The 25,097-nt window shown below is 38.6% G+C and overlaps 1 protein-coding gene across 2 annotated transcripts in view; it reads right to left on the bottom strand.

The window, feature by feature from the left end:
* Positions 1-1,158: 1,158 nt before the first annotated feature.
* The window catches only part of LOC103055682 (myoD family inhibitor), a 60,535-nt gene continuing 36,596 nt past the window's right edge, over positions 1,159-25,097 (bottom strand). For both annotated transcript variants that reach the window (XM_088153889.1, XM_088153890.1), the window contains 3 exons: positions 14,133-14,357; positions 6,039-6,314; positions 1,159-2,688 (listed from right to left, as the gene is read on the bottom strand). In XM_088153889.1, coding sequence (XP_088010015.1) covers positions 2,432-2,688; positions 6,039-6,314; positions 14,133-14,357 — 758 coding nt within the window. In that variant the 3' untranslated portion in view covers positions 1,159-2,431. The remainder of the gene's footprint in view (positions 2,689-6,038; positions 6,315-14,132; positions 14,358-25,097) is intronic.

The raw sequence follows: 25,097 nt of genomic DNA, 5'->3' as shown, positions 1-25,097 counted from the left end.
ACATCTCCAAGAGCACCACAGTACCAGGTGGCAGCAATTCCTGGCCAGTGACCCATAAATTCTTGGGAAATTGCCTGAGAAGCATGATGTGCAATGCATCACTTTTGCTAACATCAGGGGAAGCCTGCTTGTCTGCTAGCTGGCGCAATACAAATAGAAGAACAACAAACCCATTTACCCTTTGCCCCTGCCCAGGTACCATGTGACCCACCAGCCCTATAAGTACTGAGCTTGCCTTGGCATCTGGACAGCTCTTCATTGCAGAATGGCTTCCCAGGGAACTGTAAAAACAAATGTGGCAAGAGATTAATTAATTGAAACTAAAGACAGCTGTTGTTAATTAATTCCCCGAAGCCTGGTTAACTCTTCCCTTGCTTATGTCTGCAGGATTCCAAGCCAGCAATTCTGCCAGCCAGCTGGCCAACCTACAGTTCAGGCTGGGTAGCGAAATTATTTCAGGAGCAAAATTAAGTAGTTGGAAGAAACAGAGGATGGGAATCTTATACTTCTAAGGGGTGTAAGGGGAATTTCAACAGATGCTTTTCACATGAAACACCCTCATGTAGTGGTAAAAGATCAGGTGGATGTGAAAAGTAAGAGATGCTGGATCTGCCCTTTATTCACATAACTCCCAAAGGGTAAGGAACATTTTCTGTTCTTGAAAGAATTTGATGACTAAATTACTGTTTACCCTTTAACGTGGCTTTATTATTCAAATTATGCAGTTTGTGTGTATGTGTGTATATGTGTGTTAGCATTCCTGCTCCTCCTATGCTAGAAGACTGGTTCACTGTTTAGAAATATTTCTGTATCTTGCATAATGTGAAATTATTAAAAAAATATGTTGGAACACATTTTCAAGACCCAGTACTTATGGATAACTGTATCTGGAAGCAATTTAAAATGTCCTTTTAAAGCAGTTTCGTATACTGATAATACAAGATGATAACAAGTTTGTGTAAATCCCGCTCACAAACTTGCAGACTTTCACTATAAGGGAGGTAAACTGTTGAAGTTTGTACATTCAGGATTCCAACAAGATGCATCCCATATATATATTGTACTTAGGTATAATATTTATGTACAAAAACATTTCAACTGAAATGTACAGTACTTTCACTTCCCAGACCAGAACACATCACTGAACAATTTTCAGGGTCAAAAGTGAAAAATATTTTTATTTACAGTAACAAATAAAAACAGACAAAACATAAAACTTTTCCCATACTACAAGGAGGCAGAGGACTGCCCTTATTTGCTACAAAGTGTCCCACCCACTCTCCCCAGGATATTGGATGTCTTGCTGTCTTCTTGTCAGTTTTCTCGTTAAGAGGATATGAAGTATTTTTTTAATAGGAGTGACTCATATTTGGTGTCTCTGAACTAGGTCTAGTATTTCTCTGCTGTGGGAAAAAGCAAGGGACAACCGTTTCCCTTGTCCTCTTTTAAACAAATAATCTCTCCCAATCTGTTCAAAAGCTTCTTCTGTCAGACCCCAGCAGTGGCAAAATGGCTCTCAACTTTGTACATAAACAGTGAAGAGTGGCATGTTCTGGTCACATGGAATTATACAGTCCCAACAGGGATATGTTCCTATCAATGGACAGGTGAAGGGTGGGGCAGAAAGGATGAGATATGGCTCTCCCCAAAGAATTCACAGGAAAAATCAGCTCCTAGCTGCTGACAGATACCAAGTGAATCCACATCCTTAAGGATGAATTAGGGGCTGTTCCCTTCATCATGTTACTGGAAGAATTTAGCTGATGTGCCAGGGATAAACCCAGAACAATTGCACGAAAGCATTCCTTCTTGGCACATTAGGTGAGCTGCCATTCCTTTGGGTGCCCAGTGTGTTCAGGAGGCAGCATAATTACCCAATAGCAGGCATCAGATAAGGCAGCAGTAAGTGCCAGAGTTAGAACCACCCCTGCAGCTGGGCCAGTAGGTGGGACAACTTACTGACACACTAGAAACAGCCAGTGCATGTCTGCTGTGATCTTTGGCTTTGTGCAATTGCTTCAGATCTCAACCAACCAGCATAGCTAGCTGTGCAACTATTCTTCTCTGGTATTTGGCTCAGGCAACAGGAACACTGCTATTCCCCAGCCTCCATGTGGAAGATTCTGATGTGAGGGCAAAGAGAAAGAATAAAGAAGACGACTACATGGAGATATACTGCTTGTTCTTCAAACTTTTCATTGCAGTCTGGGAAAAAAGAACCACATCTTCTAAACTGTTTCTGAGCCCAGAATTGTATTTAATAGAGTTAACCCTGTCAACTCTTCTAGTCAGTTCTCCTCTTTCAAACTTGGACCTTCTCAAACCTCAGTCATCTGATAACTAAAGAAGAACAACAGAGACCTAATCAGCACAGTTTTCCCCTAAGGAAGGGTCCCACTCAGAGCTCCTGTTCAAGGATCAAAATTTGGCTTCAGGAAGAAAAACAAAGGCCACAACACTCCATGCAGATCTCTAGGCAATCAGCTGACTCGCAGCAGGCATCAATGATGCCACAGTCCATGTCACAGGGCAGGTCACAATCAGCACATTCCCCAGAGCCACAGCAGCAGCAGCAGATGCAAGAATCCTCGGAGCTGCAGGAGCCGCAAGTGGCACAGTCCAGCATGATGTTGCAGAGGGTCAGGAACTCACAGAAGAGGCAGGAGAGAATACAGTGGACGCAGCAGTCTGGAATCGGAAAGAGACAAGACCATCAAAAAGCAGGCCACAGTTAGTCAAGCGCAAGAGGCTGGAATAGGGCAAAAGGACTGGACCAGAACTGGAAGGAAGAAGAAATGAAAGGCAACATTTTGCACAGCTGGAGCACAGCAGAATTCTGCAAAGGCATCCCTCTGAAGCTCTAAGGATGCCAAAAAGAGCACTAATGTTGAAACAGACCAATTGTGTACCAGTATCTGAAAGCCCCTGGGACCACCTTTAGGACATTTTGTAAATATCCTGTGGGTGGGGGTTGGCTGGGCCTCATAATACAAAATCCCTGTTCCATGGATCAGAGTACAAACTAGTGGCATTTGAAGGGGCTGAATGTATGAGTGAGTAAGTGATTATCTGGGATGCTACAGGAAAAAGAAACATACCTAATAATCTTTTGGCAGTTTTGATGGCAAGTTTGGAGTACTTCCAGATGCACAGCTCATAGCACTATTAATGAATTGTGTAGCTAGTCCATCTTTCTATTCTTAACAGATTTTCTTTGATACAGAAAAAGGGGAGGGGGGAGAAATACTGAGAAAATGCAGGAGAGTGCCAAATGGAAGAGAATCCTTCTGAGCTCTCAGTAAAATTCCAGTGATGAGGCAGGGAGGATTTTTGATAAAACCTTCCTGGTCACAATATTTATAGCATGGACAGGGTACTCGTAGTCCTCCAGATTTTACAGAACTAAAGCCCCTCCATGTCCCTAGCATTAGCTCCTCTGGCTGGATTCTCCAGACGTGACTTAGAGAATCCTGAAGGAGTACAGGGCTTTCCTTTTGAACATACTACACATTGCCAATGGTACACAGCAGATTCCATGATGGGCCAGATGTCCTATAGCTCTCAGAGGGATGGTAAGCAACAGTCCTTCCATCAGTTTCTTGGAAACAACTGCCATTGGGCTTCTCTGGTAGAATAAAAACAACTAGTCCCCAGTAACTTCCATAGTGAATGTATGTCTTAACAATGCCTTAAAACAACATTAAGGTCTAAAATCAGGCCTTTTTTAAAGGTTAGGAACCACTCTTAACCATTTGTTTGAGGTACAGACCACAATGGATAGTGTGATGTTGAAAAGTGAGCATATTTGGATGATGTCCTTGTGCAGAGTGAACTTATCTGTTTTTTTTGGGGGGGGGGGTTCTTGATTTTTGAGAGAGTTTTGAGGACAAGTGTCTTTGTTTCTGTAAAATCTGTATGTGATGTGCCAGATAAGCCTTGTTCTTCAGTGACATTGCTCAAATGACACTGATCTCCTGCAGAAAGAATCCAGGCTGGGTGGAAACTCAATACACAACTTTCTGTAGGTGGCTGATATCACTTGAGCGATGTCAGAGGACCCTGGACTTCTGGTGCTCTAGCTTTTAGAACATTTGAATAGAGATTATACTACCTATATTAAGGTTTTCACTACAGTTTTGATGTACAGGTAGTCCTTGGGTTACAACAGCAATTGGGACCAGAACTGCCATTGCTGAGTGATGCAGCCGTAAAGCATGATGACATGTGACTGTGCTGCTTAGTGACCGCTGTTCCGGCAGTCCTGGTTGCCATCATTAAGCGAGGACCACGTGGCTCATTAAGCGAGAACCTCACATGACTCTGACTTCTGACTTCCTGCTGCTTCCCCATTGACTTTGCTTGTGGAAAGCTGGCAGGGAACATCAGAAATCATGATCGCAAAACCACAGCTTGCTGCGACATCGTAATCATGAGGTGGGTGCCAAGTACCCAGATCATGATCACATGACTGTGGGGATGCTGCAATGGCCAGAACTCCAAGAACTGGTCATAAATCCCCCTCATTCAGCGCTGTCACAAATTAGAATGGTCACTGAATGAGTGGTCGTAATCCAAGGACCACCTGTATTTCCCACATTAAATGGCAGGAAACCATCCCACTAAGTTATGGGAATTGTGGTAGGAGAGATATCCAAGGGCTGCAAAAAAGAGAGATTCAGGAACTGCAAATAGCTGTGGAGCTTCAGTTGCTGATCCTTCTCCTAAATCATCTCATAAACAAATGAGTATTTGCTTGCAGTACTTACAATACTCTCTTATTCACTGCCCTCCCCTATTTATACAATGTCTTCTAGATAGTAAGTTTCTTGAAATCATGTTGTTTAAAAAATATATATATACTTAGGAATGCAAATTAACAGGGGTGAGGAAAATACACAGTGAAGCAGTAGTTTGGCATCTATATTGGAAAACAAAGCAGAAGTGTGTAGACAAACCACAGAAAGGAGCAATGGAATTCAAACTCCTGACCTACCTAGTTTCAAGAGCAGAAAACATTCCTCAAACATACATTTATACAGCAAAGATGCTCTATGATGACTCCTGTAACAATGTTCCCATACAGGGACCCAGTAATAATTCAAGATAAAAGAAGTAAGGGCAGGACTACCCAGAAATGTCCTATTTTGAATTAATACTTTCGAGGACAGTGGAAGTATAAGTAATTACCCTTAGTTCAAAAGATACTGGATGTCTTCCCTCAACCCTTTGGCAATGTCAGTGGATAAATCTGAATGGATTGAATATCAATCTCATGGGATCAGCCTGTGTTCTAAAAAGCGGGCCCAAGTCTTAATAATCTCCCAAGATGAAGAACGTATTGAAAGCTTAAAGCTGGTATCTTAATTAACCAAATTCTGAAAGGGGAGGGAGGTACACAGGTTCAAAACTAATGTAAATAAACAAGCCCTTCAGTCTCTAAGGTTGGATGAGAACTCTCCTTTTCTCTTTCTCATCCCAATTTCTATTTGCTGCCTATATGCCTTCATTATACCTTCCCTTCCCCTCTTCTCCATCCCTCTCATAGATGGACTCCAGTAGTCTATGGTTAATGGCAGGCTGGGAGCTATAACCTTGACCAAGGGCTAGATTACAACATGGACTAGAAACCAGAAGAGAATATCTACTACGGCAAGGGGGGTATGTATTAAATTGCTTGGTGAAGCTGTGATCTCCAAAGTCAGTGTAGGCCGAGTGACAAGTGGAGGCATCAGCGTTTCTCTCCCTCTTTCCTCCTTTCCACACTGTTGTATTTCTATCCACCTATTCTTAGGTTGGCTGAAAGTTATACGCCCATGAAAGCTGCTGTCCTCATTGCTGAACCCTATTCTGCCTCTATTCCCCCTGTTTCAAGACTCTGCAATCGCCTGCCTTCCCTCCAAGGGAACGGGGGATAATGTCTAACTGATTTTACAGGCTGCTCCTTGGATTGTGTTGGAAGAAAAAGAACAAATGGGAGCACAGCCTCTTTCGCTTGGAGGACCAAGGCAACCAAAATAGTCATGCATGAGGAGAAGTACCTTCCTGTGCTTCTGTAGGGATTTGAGAGGATGCTGATTTGGTGCTGCTCTTGCTTTTTTTGCTGATATGGCTGTTGATGGAGTGATGGGACTGCAGTTTCCGATGAGGCTTCTGGGAACTTGACAGTGATCTAAGTTCGGAACACAAGATCCCATTGCCAGCCTCTCCCTTAGAATTGCTGAGATCATCTGATAAATATCCAGCACCGTTTTGTAGCAAAGGGACACAAGTCAAGTCTGAAGGAATCTGGACAGTGACTCGGCTTTGGGGCTGGCCTGTTGGAGGAGGAAAGACAGATTTTTTTAAAAAAATCATAACTGTTTAAGTCAATGTACCAAGCTTTGTACACATCTTCTAATTTACTTGATAGATAACATAAACTGCTTGACAAAGAAAAAATAAACTTTAAACAGCAAATCATCTTGCTTTTATTTGTTGTCGGGGAAATGCTCTCCATCTGGACTTCTTTAATTTAAGTTTCCTGGATGTAATTTTTTTTCTTTTTAAGTTATTACCACTATTTATACAGAACTTTAAGTTAACATACCAATTTACAGACACTTAAAAAAAATTAATGAAAAAACAAAATTCTAGCCAGACTTTATGTGATATTAGTATCTACGCCCCTGCAAAGCCCAGTAGAAGTAGAACACCCAATAGAATAAATGGTTAATTTTTTTAACCCTCAGTTCCAAATTCAGGCATGATCTATTGAAATTAATCTAAATAAAAACAGACATACAAATCATAGAAGAGCACAAAACTGTAACTGTAGCTTACACAAGCTATCCCTTCCTTCCAGAAGATTAAGTTGGGAGTGGATGTACATATGAGGTTTATCATATCCTGAATCAAGACTCTGTGCCATCACTTTTGATTATGACATGTTATTATTGGACAAAAAGAGAATAGATTGCTTGGAATTATTCCCTTACCCCTTTCCAAATAAGCAACCTACACAATCAGAGATACTGTATGTTACTTGTTTCTTCTTTGCATAACTTGCTCCTGGAGCAATCATTTTATTGGCTTTAATTTCTCAGAAAACATTCTGGTTACTTATAAAGATTGCTTTCCCTCCACAGTCCTCAGTGCAATTGAATCAATCAGCTAGGTGTGGAACTGAGATTGAGATATCAAGAGCACTTAATTCAGTCCTATGCTGTCCAGCAATGCCCCTTCCTGTAACTATGTTCTTTCTGAACAACTCATAGGTAACGTAAACTTTCTTTATAATAATAATTAAAAGCCTCCTCATTTTATTGCTTCTGTTTCAGGACAACTAAGGGATTAGCAATGACTTGTCCCATCACGAGTCAGCTCTCAGAGTAGTAGCTTCCCTTACTCATCAGCTTAAACTGTGAGCAACAAAAGTGGGTAACAAGTTAACAGAGATAACATTTTCCCACAACAGATGCAAACATGTTGTAGTAATCAAAGATAATTATTTATGTTGTAAGGTAGGACAGCAGCTGTTCCTATGAGGATCTGTAAACAGAAAAAGAAGAAAAAAGAAGCTGATCTAAAAGATGTGGTTGTTCCTTTTCCCTTAATGATGATTATCTTTGAAGTTTGACACAACTAAAAAGCCCTTGAAAACACAGGACAAAGTTCCCATATACTACATATATATAGAAACTTATTGTCTGGAAATAATTTTTTTCTCACAAGTTAAAAAAGTGTGGCCTTTTAAAATAGGTTTTGGAATCTAATGCATGCTTGCATCTAGAAGCTTACATTACTGCTGTGTTACGCTGCTGAGCATCTTTTCACTGTTGAGTTTTTAAACAAGATCAACATGATTTTTCATTTTTTACTTAATTTTGTGTGCTTTTTGTTAATGCCAGTCATACATATGCATATGTGTATGTTCATGTACTGTATATATGTATTTAGTGCATTTATGTGATCCTATGGAGAACAGCTTTTTTTTTTAATCATCCAATAGAAAGTAGAGGGGGAATTACAGTAGTTGTAGTGAGTGTATATGACCAAAAAAAGCCAAACCGCTAAATAAACTAAATATGTAAATTAGGGTATGATATTAGGAGATTAACCAATGATTTCCTTCTGCATTTCAACAATTTCTAAGACCCAGAAAGTGGATATCTGCAAATCACCAGAGCTTTTAAGGAACACAAATGTATTCATTCTCCCTTACTGTCAGCTTCATTGGGGCCTGCTGTCAGGCAGAAAGGTGGAATAGAAGTATATTAAGTTAATAATAAATAGTAATAAACAGCCATATTCAGAGTTGTTAAGAGGTATAATGATTTATGACTTTTAAAACTCAGAAAATTGTATTGAACACATGCCAAAATTGAATCTATGCACATGTTCTGCATGAAAAGTGTAATCCAAATACTCATTCAGTGCCAATTTTAAAAAAGGAAATACGTATTTGGAAGTATTTCCATTCAACTTTAATAGCATTTTTATACAAGTAACTATGCTCAGGATCACAGCAGAAGTCCAAAACAAGCAAATAAAACCCTGAAAGCCCATTAGGAAATGGCTGGGAAAAAACTGTCTGAAAAATGCAAGCATTATCCTGATTTTGAGTCTGCCCTGGTGACTGGGGGGTGGGGCAGAGCAGAACTCCTTGGGGTTGACAGGCTATATGTGGCACCTTGGGGGAGTGGCCTTCTCTGTATTAAGCAGCTTCATTGTCTTCTCTGAGTGCTGCTAGACAAGCCTACAGCTCTTCCTCCACTGCAAGCCATGCAACAATAAAAGAGCAATTGTGATTGTAACCTGTTGTCTAGCTGTATCTGTATGGCTGCATTTGCTCCAATGGAACCTACAAAGTATTTATGGCCAAGAGATCATATATATTCATGGCTACTTTGCCACGTTGCAGCATTGCCGAATTTCAAACTATGTACACCAGCCCCTTGAGAAGCAAAAAGCAACCAGATCTAAATGGCAACCACTCTGTTGGAGGCAACATGCTGACTGATTGTGGTTTGGCTGCGAATGCTCAAGGCTCCTTAAAATATAAATTTAGAAATATTCTAATTTAAAGAGAGATGGAGAAACAAAAATAAGAATGGCAGTGCCTTGCCTAAATTCTTTAGGGCATGATATTTTGAAGTCCATGTTTCAGTTCTGCCCTGTATTTTCAAATAAGACATACCCATACAGGATTTCATATAGTTTTTTTTAATGTATTTTTGACACACTGATATGGGGTTCTAACTTCAGTGCATACATTCTCTGCAGTCTATATCACACCCAGGAATGAACAGGACATATACAAAATGACCTGGTGCACATCTACACCATGGATTTTTACCAGGTGTTAATAAATTAATAATAATTGGCTGGGTTCACATAATACACTAAGCCAAAGTCCATCAAAAGCACATTATCGCTTTAGTACAATATGTGAATCAAGAATACACTGAACGGCTTTTTAAGAATTGCTACTCGAAATAATGGGAAAAAAATAAAGGAGCACTTTAAAAAAAATTTTAAAATCCATCCCAACTTTTCAGTGTTAGCCAAATGTTTAACTTTCTGAAGGCTGTAATTAAGCAATGTCCCAATGTCCCCTATAATCAGAACAGTACAGAAATGATACTTAGGTATACAAAACATGTTGAAGCAGTCTTAAAATTGTTGATTTAATTGACAATGAGCAGATTCATGGAAAAAAAACTAAATTATCTTGGTCAGGAAAGATATTTGAAGGAAACCAAGCATAATTTAAACCATTTATGAACTATAAGGCAATCTTGTCAGACTAGAGCTAAGCAAAAGAATGAGATTGGCCCAAAAGCAACCAACGAGCCCTCCACCCACTACCTAGCTAGACCATGTATTTTTTTTTTTTTGCTAGAATTTACATTTCTCTCCTCTCTTTGGTTTGTAAATGAGCAATGATTCAGCAGAAAGTCTTGAGAGCTAAAGGCACTGTGAGCTAATTCAAGAAACAGAAGCGATATTCTTTCTGGGGTGTCAGCTGGACAGGGCTCCTGGACTTCTCAGATGAAAAAGGCCACACTGAGTCATATTGAAAGCACCGTGCATAGCCTTCAAACACAAGATGCTCCTTGTATCATGATACTGAGGAGCCAGGCAATGCACAGTAGATGGCACAAAGACAATCCTAGTTTCTCTAGTTGTGGGTAATCTACCAAAAGTGTGTTACTCTTACTCCACTCTCAATTATGAAATACTGGAATCAAAGAGAAAAGAAGTAGAATGGAAAGCATGAGGACACATAACTATTGTGATTTTCACCTAAGTACACATCCTGAGGTGAATACAGAAAAGATCTAGTTGTTTTGATTTTGGTTTGATCAATAGAAATGGATGCTCAGTCCTGCAAAACCAATCTGTGCAAGTAACAAAACTGAACTACTCTCCTTCTAGGAGAGTCATTTATAAGCATAGTTTCATTACAAACTCAATAGCAAACACTTACGTACACACAGAATGTTAGCCTAGGCAGATAAAATATCAAAAGGATTTTTTTTTTTAGTTATAAGCCAGAACTGTTAATGATCAATAATGGTTGCATGAAATAAGCATTCTATGAAGACTTTTTTCCCCTAAAGAACAGAACAGAACAGAACAGAACAGAACAGACTAGACTAGACTAATACATTTGGCTTTCTATAAGGATTACTCTCCTGAAGAATAGACAGAAACCATTTCTGGCTGATGAGTACTTTTCATGATTAAGAAACATCCTCCTTTAGCAATTTTAGAATTTATTTTAAAGACTTCTAGAACACTTTTCAGCTGATGATCTCAGAGCATCCCAAATCAAGGTTTGGTTGCATTTTATAACATTGTCCTTAGCCTCTTAGCCAGAACTATCCTGTTTAACTCATGGGTACAAGGATATGTGAACTAAGAGGAGATATGTACTGCTGCATGTTCAATGCACTAAATCACATATGCCCTATGCATACTGTATTATAATTAACATTGAATCAAGATTACATACCTTAAATTGTTCGGAGCACAGGCTCCTGAACTTTTTTTGAAAGAAATTGTTTCTTAAAATACAATTTGTTTCTTGACCCATCCATGACCCAGGTATGCAAACATTAGCATTCTGAAAACAGTCTGCACTGTGGCTTTCTTTCTGCCTTTTTGTGACTCCGGAAAGGCTGCATTAGCATGCTAATGGAAATTTTCCATGAAAGTTTCTCACTTACTAATAATGGCTACCAAGATCTAACTACATCTACAACACATCTGCAGAATAACAAGAGCAGGTTTTGTTTTTGTACTTAAATGCTTTCTGGGAGGAAAACATTTTGTTATACAGTTTCAGCTTAAGTTTAAGAATGAATTTTGCTGGCTGCATTCAATGGAGCCCATGAGAATATGGATTCACACACTGACATGACCTTAACTGCAGTGGCATGAGTGAACCATTCTAATCATCATTATTTCAGGGATGAAATTATAGAGTGGGGACTCCCTTAATCAGATAATTACAGGTGGGAATTTTGCTGATGATAAAGAATTTTGTTCCCAGCACATTATTGCAATTTTTCTTGGCTCTCCAACATCTCCCTTTTCAAACCAGACCAACACCCAGTGCTCCAGTAGCAGTGTCCAGTGTTTTTAAAGGTCTCTCTGATTCAGGGGTGAATAAGGACAACAGATTTATGTGGTACAGTCAACAGGGAGCTTCTCTCAAACAAGCCCACCAAAACAAAAGAGTTGTACACATAGGCTATTATTGTTTCTTTATGTTGTTTTCTGAAAAAAGAGAGAAAAATTAAACTAAGGAAATGAATATGCCACATTTATAGATAGAATATATAAATAAAATATATTTATAGATAGCCAGTTTGGTCTAGTGGTGAAGGCACCAGGCTAGAAACCAGGAGACTGAGTTCTAGTCCCACCTTAGGCATGAAAGCCAGCTGGGTGACCTTGGGCCAGTTGCTCTCTCTTAGTCCAATTGTGGGGAAAATAGGAGGAGGAAGGAGTATTACATATGTTCACCAACTTGAGTTATTTATAAAATAATAAAGGCAGGATAAAAAATCTAAAATATATATTTTTATAGATAAATTTTTATTATTTGGGGAAAACTGGATTTTGTAGCAAAACATTTTAACTGAAAGGCTCAAAAACTGAGAAAAATGTCACACTCTGATGGATGAAATAACAGTATGACCATTCCTTTGACCTGGCTCCAACCACATTTATATTGTTATAATGTAAATTGGGCTATGTCCCACAAGTAACCTACTTACCTTATATAAAACTTGTTTTATTCCTAAATTACACTAGCAACCAAACAAAGAAAATCAGTTCTTATATCAAGTTGCAGAGACATTATGATTTCAGTACTCAATCTGAGTACCACCCTTCAGTTCAGCTCAACTGGCAACTACATGCACACTACTATGCAGGTTTCTTAGTAATAATGGAGAAGGAGATGGCCACCACCTACTTCTAGGTTGCTTTTCCCATATAAATGTGGTGTAGCCTACAGCCCTGGCATTGCTATCTAAGGGATTCCCATTACTGTTAGTCTCCCATCTAAGTACTAACCAAGTTTGACCCTGCTTTGAGGCCAAAACAAGCTTTCAGGCCCAAGAAGGTCACCCCAGTGCTGCCCCTGCTGAAAAGCTCAGCTTTCCACTTTTATTACATGTTGTGAGTCAAAATTCTGTTGTAATCATTGAACAGCACATTCAAACAACATATTTGAAATAAGCCAGATTTAAAAGCTGCCAAACTAAAGACATAGGAATGCCCTAAGGTTGGGTGTATCTAGCATCTATGCACTCAATCACGGACTGAAATTGAGATAAAAGGTGCCATGATCAGGGTCAGAGTACCTGTATGTTTCTGTATTTGTGCCTGTTAATCAAATATGTTAGATAAATGAAGATTTCTAAAAAGAATCAATTTCAAATCAGGGAAATCCACTCATTTTTTTCTAAACCAGTGTTTCTCAACCTTGGCAGTTTGAAAATGTGTGGATTTCAATTCCCAGAATTCCCCAGCCAGCCTTGCTGGGGAATTCTGGGAGTTGAAGTCCACACATCTTCAAGTTGCCAAGGTTGAGAAACACTGTTCTAAACTATTTAAGATCTCATCAACTGAGACAGCATTTGAAAATGGGTATACATCTGTTCTGTTCATAGCAAGGATATCAATGTTATATAAAATATATAATTTTTTTAAAGTTAACAACAACAGGTTCTTTTGAAATGATTAAGAAGCTCAGGGACGATTATTTAGGATATGAACTCGTTGAAGCTCACTGGAACCGTTTATAGCGTAGAATTGTGTTGAAATCTGCTATAGTGAGTTGCCAAGAATTAAACATCAAGATAATTCATAAATAAAATTACCATCTGCTAAAACTAGACAATACAAATTGCAATGTTTTTCAAATGTGTTTGGGAGATTGTAAGTAAAGGAGTTTATATTGTCATCTTTACTGGCAATACCAAAATTTTTTGGTCACAAGCTTTTGAAGAAATTGAGAAATTATCTTTCACAACGAATCCTGCTTTTGAATTATTGCCCATATTTCCTAAGACATATAATATTTTTCTATTTCTTTCTGTAAAACTTGTTAAGAAATAAATAATAATGCATTTAATTTAATTAAAAAAAACAGAAATTGGTTGACTTTTTCAGCTGCCTACCCAGTTTGGTATCCCAAAACATGGAAAATTAAAATGAATCTCTCAGTAGATCAGTGGTATTTAAATGTGTGGGAAATTGCTCTGGTTGAAAATTTTCATACAATGACAAAGGGCTCAAAAAAAAAACTACTATAAGGGATTTTTTTTTTCAAATTTGGTTATGTATTTATTAGTTATGTTAAAAATGTTTTCCCTAAAATATTACTTTTGTCTGTAGAATATTTGTTCTAAATAGAAATATTGAATATAGCTGCTTAGAATGTTTGGGTCTCTTTCATTCACTTACTGTCTCAGGTACACATGCTCTCCATTTTTTAAAAAAATTCCTTTTGTTTTGCCCCAATTTATTTTTTCATTTTTAACTTCGTAATTTTGTTTTACTTTATCTAGATATTTTGTTTCTTATTTAAAAAAAGGCAAGGAAAAAGATGATATGATTGGAAGGAAAAAACATACACGTCACAGCTTCTGCTACTGTGAAGTTGCCCTCAGATTCTGTGGGGGATGAAGAATTTCCATTCATCAGGGATCTGTGAGATGATGAACATTCTTCCAGTGAGATTTCTTCTTTCACAATTGTGGTATGATTTTGAGAACTAGGAATAGAGGTTATGGAATTTGGAGTTGCTGGTGCTACCTCTGAAGTAGGCCTGGAGGAAGGGCATGAGTTTGTATCTTGGCCTGCAAGAGAAGAGAGGGTTTCAGCATGAGTATAGCTTACTTATGTTATGGATAGTATGTGTCTTCAGAAAACCCCAGCTGATAAAAGTGGAAATATCCTTACAGAAGTAACAGTGTTTTTGTCTCTCTTTCACATATACATACACAGAGAGAAAGAGAAATACAAAAGTAGACCTCATTGTCTGCCGTCACATTATCTGTAATTTCATGCATCAGCAGTTGTTGAATATAGAGTAAATGGGTTTGTGACCCTCTGTTTTTTGGCACACAGTACTGGTCCATCAGCTATTTTGTGCATGAACAAAAGTATACATCCGGCCCTCCTACCCAGAATCCCCCAGTGATCTGTAGTGTCCTGATTTTATATTGGTTGCCCCCTTCTCATATGTTACTTCTTCCAGAGTGAAAATTAGGAACTGCATACCACAGAAAGCAGCCCTCCACCTATTAAAATGTTGGAAGAGGATGAGTGCCTTACTGCATCCTTATTTTGATTCTGTATTCTATATTCAAGTATCCTTACTTTTTTGTGATTTTTCTGGGCCTCTAGAACCCAACCTTCCAATTTCTATAGACTCAAGGATTTGTTAGGCTGGAATGTAATCCTTGTAAATGAGATCCATCTGTACATATATACACACAGCATGACAAGATATCAGTTCAGCTTAGAAGCCAACTAATGTATGAGACTGAGCCTGTGTGCTCCATCCTGTCTTCTCCCCTCTGATAATACTTCCCTTTTTAGGGCATTGCTGGGTTTAGTTAGTTATAGTTTCCCATAATCTCTAGTGCTGAATCAGGCTATAATATCATGTGCTTTGGACATCATGGGAAATTATGGCATAGTGTCAAAAAGAGAAAAGGGAAGGATTTGTGTGTGGCTGTACTGTGTACAAATATTGTAATAATAATCTACTTCTACAGAATCGTACTGTAGAAGTAGATTAATACTACTATTCTGTGTATGGTCTCAACATTCCTATAATTAATTTTAATCTCATTGTGTTTAGTTTTTAGTATTACTACTTCTCATTTCTCTGTTGAAACCTTCTCAAGTTGGTCAAAGACCACAATAAAGATTCAGTTTGATACTGTGTATATCTGGGCTTAATAAATTAAGATACATAATTTTGAACTGGACCATAGAAGTATTATGAGCTTAAAAATATTAGTCTTTTTACTACATGGACAAAAAATGAAAAAGTTGAATCAAAGGTGACTCAGTCTTATTTAAAGGAGATAAGAGTTGCATAATATGCCTTTTAACTCATATGAGGATTGTGCATAGGGCAATAATGGGGTGTGGGAAAATACTTTTCCTGCACTGAATAGGCAATGTGGAGAGTGTCCCCCCACATGCGTATTCCCCAAGTTTGGAAAGTCTGCTGGCCTGTTCATAAGCTCAAACTAATTTGACTTAGAACTTTTTATGTACCTGCAATTTGGCCTCAGAGTGAAGAAAGAGTTCTAATACAACTTTCAGTGACTAGATAAATCAAATTTAAGCCTCACCCCTCAAATGTTGAGCTCACTCACTCTTGATTCTATTTTACATTAAAAAGAGCCAGAAATATTATGCAGGAGAGAGCGAATGGAATAGTAACACTATGTTAGTGACACTCTGAATTACATTCTTTCATTTGTAAACCCCAATTATTGTTACCACTTGTCCTTTGGAATTCATCCCCTTCCCCCTGCTGGTGCAACTTTCTCCATTCATGTATCTCAATTTGGCAAAAGTGGTATCTGCTGAATTTATGCTTCTCATGGATGTGGCAATGTTGTCATTTTTTCTCCATTGTTTTTAGTCCACAGAAGACCCAAAATTGTGAAATAAAGTGTCTCGTTTCAAATATTGAATTACCCCTGCCATGCATGTGCTTCAGAGCAATTGCTCCTTTTTTCTTGCCAAACATACACAGACTAAAAAGGCACTGAGGCTATCTGTGAAGCTACAACAGTTAACTGTGTGTAATTGGGAAATGCCTTGATGCAATGGCTGAATTTTACTGGATTGAAAAGGGACCTGTTGAAAGAGAGGAATACCAAGGCACGAGAAGAAAATTGGGGATTCGCTGAAATCAGTGGCCAAACTCCCACTGAGACTCAGAGACAGCAGGCTGACAAATCTCTCTCTTCACCCCTAAAGCACCTTCAGCTTCACCCACAGCCCTGCTCCTTCCTGCTCCTGCTGGGCACTCAGAATAGCAACAATTTACACACAAGACGAGCAGCTGGGTGCACCAGCTTTGGAGGGGTGGAGTCACATTTTATATAAAGTAAATTACACCTTAGGTGAAGAGAGTGAGACCAAACACCCATAATTACACTGCCGGTAACAACAAGGCCTCCTTGCAGTCAGGCAGGGGGCTGAAGGCAGGAAGCAAGAGGCTTTGGACCCATCATTATATTGAATAGAACAAGTGGTCCTACATGCAGGCAGACAGGGAGGAAAGGAGGCAGACCGCACACACATAATTTTAGTCAACGTAACACAGAGCCCAGTATGAAGACTGAGGGATGGAGTCTCAGGCTACTATAGTTAACAGGCTATTTTCTGTGTGATTCAGAAACATCTGCATAAACAAATGATTTGAGGTGACTCATACAGCAGCATTGTAGAAGCTTTCCAAAAAATGACTTTTTTGTCCAGTATCAGAATGCCCCAGCTATTGGCAATTTTCATCAAACAGAAGCCATCACTTTGTAATTTAAGGTATGTTCTTCCCTCCCTCAGCATTTGCCCTAAGAAAGAAAAGCTGGCTTTTCCTTTGAAATACAAAACATTCCTGCCATTGTTATTACACTGGAAACTTCAGCCATGATTTTGCAGCCCATGGGAGAGATCTCTTTTCTTTGTGAGGAATTTCTAGAAGTCCCTCCCACCCCTCCACCCCCCGCCGCCACCTCCTGGTGGCTCTGCTCAGCTTCCACATTTCATTTCTATGTGAAACAGTCATCTACAAATAATTGCCCCCCTACCCCAATAAAGTTTTATTGTTTTGTTCATGGAGTCTCCAGTGCCCTGCTATTTTCGTATGGTTTACTTGGGTTGTGCAGAATCTTCAAAGAGGTATGTCACACGGTGTATTGGCAATAACAAAACTACTTTTCTTAAAGAAGTGAGGTAGCCATATTATCTGAAAGGCTTGGAACAGCAGCTTTAAAGATGGGAAATGGGTCAGACTAAACATGCTGTTACTTACATAGATGCACAAGTGGGACCCAGTAGTTGTGCATGTGCATGCATGCAGAGGCCACCTGGAAACCCCTCAGACTAGCTGCATCAAGCCTTGGATAGGATGTGGTGCTTCAATTCATTGAGAAGGGGCACTTTGCTTCTTTCAAATGTATTGCACTTCCTTACTGCTTCAGTCAGATACTCCTTCAGTTCATCACCTATTGCTCAAAAGGGCTTCCCTTATGCAGGCTTAGCATGGTACTCTAAGTCTGCACCCAATGAAAGAGGCTTCCACATGGAAGTTTATAACCATGTTGCCATATCATCATGATTTCAACCCCTCAGAGGGGCTTCTACATCGCTGCATCTCATGACAACATAGCTCCTGTGTCCAAGGACATTCCTTTACAAACGTTTTTCCTCACCTCCACTCCTCACAGAGCCTCAGAAGATATTTTGTTTTCAAACTGCCAGCAAATGTTGACTAACAGATTGATGGAAATGCAGGTTATGTTAAAGTTATTTTATTGTCTTATTGTGAAGGAGGAGTGAACAGAGTGACCTGCACAAACTCAGATGCCCTCAAGATAGGGCCTGCAAGGCAGCATAAGAGACATCCAACAGCGGTTCAACTTAGGGTAGTAAAGGCAAACACTGATTGGGTGACTTTCCCTGAAAATTCTATAGTTGTAGAAATATAGATATTCCAATGGATTATAATATGATAATCAAGGTAGATCAGAAAAGGTATTAAGAAGTATTCCGATTCCACATAAACATGCATTTAAAAGCTTTAGGAAGGGAATGGGCTGATTGTCTGGAAAACCCCACTGTCAAAATTTGCAAAATTTGCTTAGAATGTAAGAAAACTTAAGGAATTTATTTATCAAATACATTTAAAAATAAATTCCTTAAGTTTTTAAAATTGCAATTGGATATCCTTTTGAAAGGAAAAACAGATTTTTGCTGGATAGGGATGCATCAAGTCAATATATCTACAACACAGAAGTGTTTATAAGCCTTGATGAATCTTATGAAAGAAAAGTTAATTTAGCAAGTGGAATATCAATAGATGTACATGGGAAAAACAGCATTAAACTGAAATGCCTGATGAATCATGATGAAATCAGGAATGTGACATTTCAAGAAGTGCATGATGTACCTTATAATGTAACTGGATGCAAGTTACACTGTGTTATTTTATGTAATGTGATTTTAAATTGTGCTAAAAATAGACTTTGCACTGTTACAAAAGACTACCAAGTAATGTTGAAAAGACAGCACAATGAATCTAATTTGCTGGAACTTATACAGCCTAAAGCAAACAGACTAACAGGATGCATGCATAATAATAATCCCGTGAAGCAACATAAAAGATTTGTTAAACTGCACCATGTGAAGGACCTACAAGAAAAAGGGAAGTAAACTGATGTACCGTCCAACTGATATTATGGTGTGGGATGCACTTACCGTCCAGGAACTGTTTCTTCTGCTTGAGAAAAGCATTGGGAGTTGAAGTATGAAATCATGCATGGTGGTACAACCCACAGTATTATTTCCAATGGCTCTGAAAAGTTGTCCTTTCTAATACAGATAGACATAGATAATATAAAATGCTGCTTGTTCATAAATGATGATGTTTGTTGATGTTTAATAAATAAATATCAAACTATATTTTTGTAAGGTGTACTGAGTGTTGTGTGTGTTAGCTCTGATCTGGATACAGGGAATGACTGGGAATGGGCTGGGGGCAAACTTAATTGGAAATTACTCACAGTAATTTTCCAAAAAGGGTCACACTGGACTCCCCAGGTTCGGCTCCATTGTCATTTTTAAGATGGCAGAAGGGAAAATTATTTGATACAGTCATTTGTTTATTTATTTGATTTCCAAACTACCCATCTCCGTAAGACTCTGGGTGGTGCACATTAAAAAAATAATAAAAAGCAATAAAACAATAAGAAGCACATGCCTGGAGAGCAATCATATTAACTATATTTAATTTTAATTAAATGTAAATGACATTAAGTTGAAACTAGTATTTGTCCTGCCCGCACCCATTATTTTTCAAGGTATGGTCTTAACTTGCTACTCACAGGCCAAGTATGTTCCTTAGTCCTGCAACATTTGTGGACCCTGTGCTATATGGACCCAGTGCTTAACTAATAAAACAAGAGATACTGGAGGTGATAGTTGTGCTATTTACTGTACTCTGTACATCCTGAATTATTATCTCAAATATAATAGGAAAGACGCTGTGACTTTAAAAAATAAGAAACAATTAAATAAACTTCCATCATTTTAAAACCATATGTTTAAATACAGTATCTTTAAAAACTGCATGGCTAATAGAATTTCAGTAGTATAGATTAGTGCCAAAATTCAATTTTTTAGATAGCTGTTATAGAAAGTTGCTTCCAGGAACTCCAACAAGGTAGGCCGGACAAGGAAACCAATGCCATAGAGGTCGGGACTACTTTTGTCGTATCAGCTATAATGACAGCATCTTGCAAGTCTGAATGTGCTTCCCCTTCGCTCCCTTTAACTTCCTCTAGGGTAGGGACTCTCACTTGAGGGAGCCCAAGGGACCAACCCTCCAATGGTGGGTGTATGTATATAAGTATGTACTCCATTAAAATAGCAAAGGAGGGAGAATGTGTTAGTAAAACATTTCCTACGAATTTCAATTTAACACCCAGTTGCAAAGGATTAGATGTTCTGCTCATGGTCAAAATCCTTGTTATTGCTGTTATACCTTTTTCAGTCTAGAATCAAAGAGTGGAATAACTGCAGTGTTGCATCTTGTTTCTCTTGCATGTAGGATGAAAAAGAAGTAATATGTCTTCTAATCCTAATATTTTATTTTGTGATTATTATGAATGATCAGAACTTATCTGCAGAGGTTGCAATCTTCCCTGCATGATCTTATTAACTGAATCAATGTCCTCCTCCGATGTCACAAACAAATCATGCTTTTGCTCATTTGCCTCTTTCTTTCATTACCATCTGATTCCCTCTTGCAATTCTTGGTTTGCAGAAATTACAGACTGCCATAAAGTTTGAATCAGGCAGATGATATTTATTGCTAAGAGGCAACAGACCTCTTGGTTTTGTTTCGTGTGTGTGGTGTATGTGTCTCTGTGTGTGGTTTTTTTACTCCTACTCATTTAACATTTGGGGAGGATAACATTTTTGTTTTTCTTTAGGGTAAGAGGAAGGATATGTTGGGTTTTTGGTATTTTTATTTCAATTATGTTAATTTGGATATTGTGAGCTCAATTTGAGTAAGCTGCTGTTTACCTTGCCTTTATTTTATTGTACTTTGACTTCTGCATTTGTGTTGAACTTTACAAGCTGCCATAGAGCTGTTTTGGGCCAAAAGCAGACCCAGAAATATGCTGTAATATATATATTACCTGCTAAATATAGCTTGCCTCTGTAATTAGCAACTACACTTTTTAGTACTTTTCTAATTCTGAGTTGGAAGTAAACTAGTTAGCAGTAACTACCTAAATACAGTGAGAGTTATGGATTATCATCCAGGAATGGGGAACCTGTGGTCAAGTAGAAGTTGGCAAACTGTGTCTCCAAGCATCCTCCATTATTAGCCATAGTGGAAGGAGAGGTCTGGAACTGCTGTTTGGCAAAACCTGGAGAACCACAGATTTTCCACCCCTGTATTACGTTATTAAATAAGATTTATTCTGATTTATTGAATGCTATCTATTATCAAGTGAGTGACTATTCAGACAACATCTTCTGAGAATTTATGTGGTTATAGTCACAGCCAGATGTTCCGTATTCCTTCTGCCTCTGAATCAAAAGGGTGGGTTATTTACTTGACCTTCCCTGCCCCCAATACGTTCCATTATCAGATTTAATATTTATAGACAACTATATAAATTGCTTTGATTTTATCAGGAACAACATAGAGGCATAAATGTCTTGTAGCTAAGCAGAGTGGCTCATGCATACTTCCAACACTCACACACACACATGTGGAAAGATGGAACAAGCCCACATCCTAGGGAACTGAACTCCGTTATTAAAGAATATCATTGATCCCACATATGTATTACCTCTACTACAGTATATCTCTTAAATAACAGGCCCCACCCTCCAGAATGCAATCTAGAAAAAAGAAACTCCAACAAACCTACAACTTTGTGGAGGAGAAAGAGACCAGGTTGTGCATTAAAAGTACCTTGCACTTTTCCTGACCTGGTTCAGCTGTGCTTAAAGCAATGCACTGGTTGGCCACATTTCAAGAAGGAGCTCTCTGAAAGACTTCTCTCCACACACATGCAGCTTGGTGTCTAAAAACAGGAAGACAAATATTGATTTGGCCTACCATTTCCTCCATCCTCAATACCGGGATTATTCTAAGACAAACCTCCCTTTCTAACATGCTTTATCAGTGAAATATCTCAACAGATTGAACTGTCTACATGTCTGCACTGTATGTTTTTTTAAAAATGTACCCTGTCTTTTTGGAAACAGTTTTATTCTCTCAGAATAATAATACTTTAAAAACTAAGCTATTTTGGAATGTATATTAGCCATTCTAATGTTAAGTGGGGCTGCCCTTGAAGAGCATTTGGAAACTTCAACGGGTGCAGAATGCGGCAGCAGAGGTAGTAAATGGCACTGGTTATTCGGTGCATGTAACACCTCTACTCCGTGAGCTGCATTGGTTGCCATCGTGCTTCCAGGTGCAATTCAAGGTACTAGTTGTCACCTTTAAAGCCCTTCATGGCTTGGGACTGGGTTACTTGAGGGACCGTCTCTCCCCAGTTCTTTCTACCCATCCGATCCTGTCAGGCAGGAGGAGCGTGTTTCAGGTCTAGTCAACTGAGGAATGCCAGTTGGTGGGGCCTAAAAGACATGCCTTTTCTGCCGTAGTGCCTCTCTTGTGGAACATTCTCCTTCCAGTGGAGCAGGATGGCCCCAACTCTGCTGGCTTAAGTCCTTACAGATTGGCCTGGGGTCCTGAGTATGTGCAGGGACCTGTTTCGTAGTTAATTTAGTCATTATGATGGGCGCTTTATTCATAGCTGCTATGTATTTTAATGTTTGTATTATTTTAATTGTTTTTATTTTTTAAATTTTGTTTGCTGCCCAGAGTCACTTAGTGAGACGGGTGGCCATACAAACTAAATAAATAAATAAGTGTTGCGCAGTACAGTTATTATTCCCTGTTGTATTGAATCTCTTTGTCCATCTTAAGAAGTACCCTTCAAAGTCCAAAAATGACTAAAGTGATGGATAGCTAGTTGGATCATTGCAGCAGAAGAGAAGGACTGGCTAGACAAGTGTTTCTCAACTTCAGCAACTTTGTGCTCAGCCTCAGGCTGGCTGGGGAATTCCGGTCATTGAAGTCCATGTATCTTAAAGTTGCTGAGGTTGAGAAACACTGAACTAAAGTACATACAGGCTACACAATTTTATTTTATTTTGTTCAAACAGGTCAGTTCACACTGGATTACACTGAACTCAATAAATACTAACAGTATTCCGTATATATCTACTCAAAAGAAAGCCCCGTTGAACTGCTATGTTCATTAAGCAGTAAGTATGAAGTCTAAATCATTAGGAGTTTTGAGAACATAAGTTCCACTTGATGTCATCCTTTTTGGAATTTCAAATAGTTCTCAGTGGATTTCAGTGGATTCTACCTATTTACATTTTCATGGCACAGTTAGCTATATAATGTCTTCTTGCTCTTGAAGAAGCCACGTAAGCCAAAGGTCCACATCTTATGAGATTACCTGATGTTTCCATACTCTCACACACAGTTGTAATTTACAGAAATAGAAAACTTCCACTACTTTCAAAACTGATGATGACATAAAGAATCAAAATATTTATTGTGGGATGTTGCTGCTTATATGAAAATAAAAACTATCAAAAGGCCTTCAGTTAAATTGTAATTAATTATCATTAGAGAATGCTCAGAAAAATGCTTTTTTTTTTACTGTTTTTTGTTGTGGTTATTTGTTAATTTGTATGTGATTCTTTAAAAAAGGCTTTAAAAATAATGTAAAATTAATAAATATTTTAATTGCTGTTATAATATCCTACACATCAACCAGCAGCAAAGCCATCAAAAGAAATTTTTAAAAATCTGAGCAAAGTTGTATCTGGGACACATGGACATTTTTGCAGTACCATGATGGAGTTGTACAGGACTGTGGGAACGTGGCTCTACCAATTACACTAATGGCACTCCTGTCCTCTCAAAGGCAATTACTGCTCTCTAGCAGAAGCTCATAAGGACATAAGAACATAAGCAGTACCCTAGATGGGAGCCCTGGCCCATCTAGTCCAGCAGTCTTCTCACAGTGACTAACCAATTGCACAAGGAAGCCCACTAGTCTCCCAGCAGATGGCCTTTAGAAGCAGTCACTAATTCCCACAACTTCCATGAATTGGTCCAACCCGTTTCTGAAGCCAGCCAAGCTGGTAGCCAGCACCACATCTTGTGGTAGCAAATTTCAAAGTTGAATTACATGTTGCAGAAAAAGAATATTTCCTTTTGCTCCAGTTGCAATAGTGTAAAAACCTTCCCTTTCCCTGCCCCCAGTAATGAATTTGTTTGAAGGTCATATTTCATGCTGTTGGCATCTGGGAGGACATGCCTAATCTCCTCAGAATTGGATATTCCTAGGTGGACTTCTGGGGAAGAAATGGTGAACTGAAGACAGCTCTGCTAAAAGTGGAGCCAACAACTGTGGCAGAATAAAGAGCCGGCAAGTTGACCAGCTCTTTGTAATTCCTCTTTGGACAAGGAGAAAACTTGAGATTGCCCACAAGTGCTCCAGACAGTTGCTCCTGACAAGGAGACTGCAAGACAGTGGCCTCTGGTGGGTTTAGAGCTCTGGGAGACGAGGGAAGCTACCATCTTGCTCAAACCATGGTTAGTGTCTTTAAAGGGACACCAGATTTGCATACTTCCTTTTCTAACCACTTTTAGAAATTGCTTGTTAACTGATTTTCTGCTATTAGGAACCTTTGGATTGACGAGTCTGAAAACACTGAGTGAATTTCCTTCAATCCTTAGTGAAAGAATTTTTAAATACTAGTTTAAGGATTTTTTTTCTGGAATAAACAGCAAAAGAGTGATTAAAACTTTGATTTTAGAAAGTTACAAATGGACTATGGGTCCAGATAAATTTGAAATAAGATTTTGGAATTAATTATAAAGAATCCTTCCTGTGGGAAACTGCTTTTGTTTTGAATTCTTAAAAAAAAAACATGATAGGATGGGACTTTGAAGGTTGGACACTAGAGGGAACTAGAAGGAGCTAAAGATTACAATCAAAGGAGAAGAACACTTAAACTTGACTTACAAATACAGAACGAAGCAAAACATTTTAACATTGGACATACTGAAGGATATTTTTGAACAATGGATTCAGAAGTTAATTTTAAGTGTGTTTGCCTCTATAGATAGAGTGTGTTTAAAAGATGTTATGGAAGAGGAACAAGTTTTATCTGACAAGATAAATTGAAACTGATCTGAAAGTGGATTAAAAATGACAGGCTACAAGAACGATATG

This window comes from Python bivittatus, unplaced genomic scaffold (assembly GCF_059951505.1).
Source record: "Python bivittatus isolate LINGU-HERP-01145 unplaced genomic scaffold, Pbiv_v1 ctg000700_np1212, whole genome shotgun sequence".
NCBI lineage: Eukaryota > Metazoa > Chordata > Lepidosauria > Squamata > Pythonidae > Python > Python bivittatus.
The sequence above is the reverse complement of the archived record's forward strand: the minus strand, read 5'-3'. Positions and strand labels throughout refer to the sequence as shown.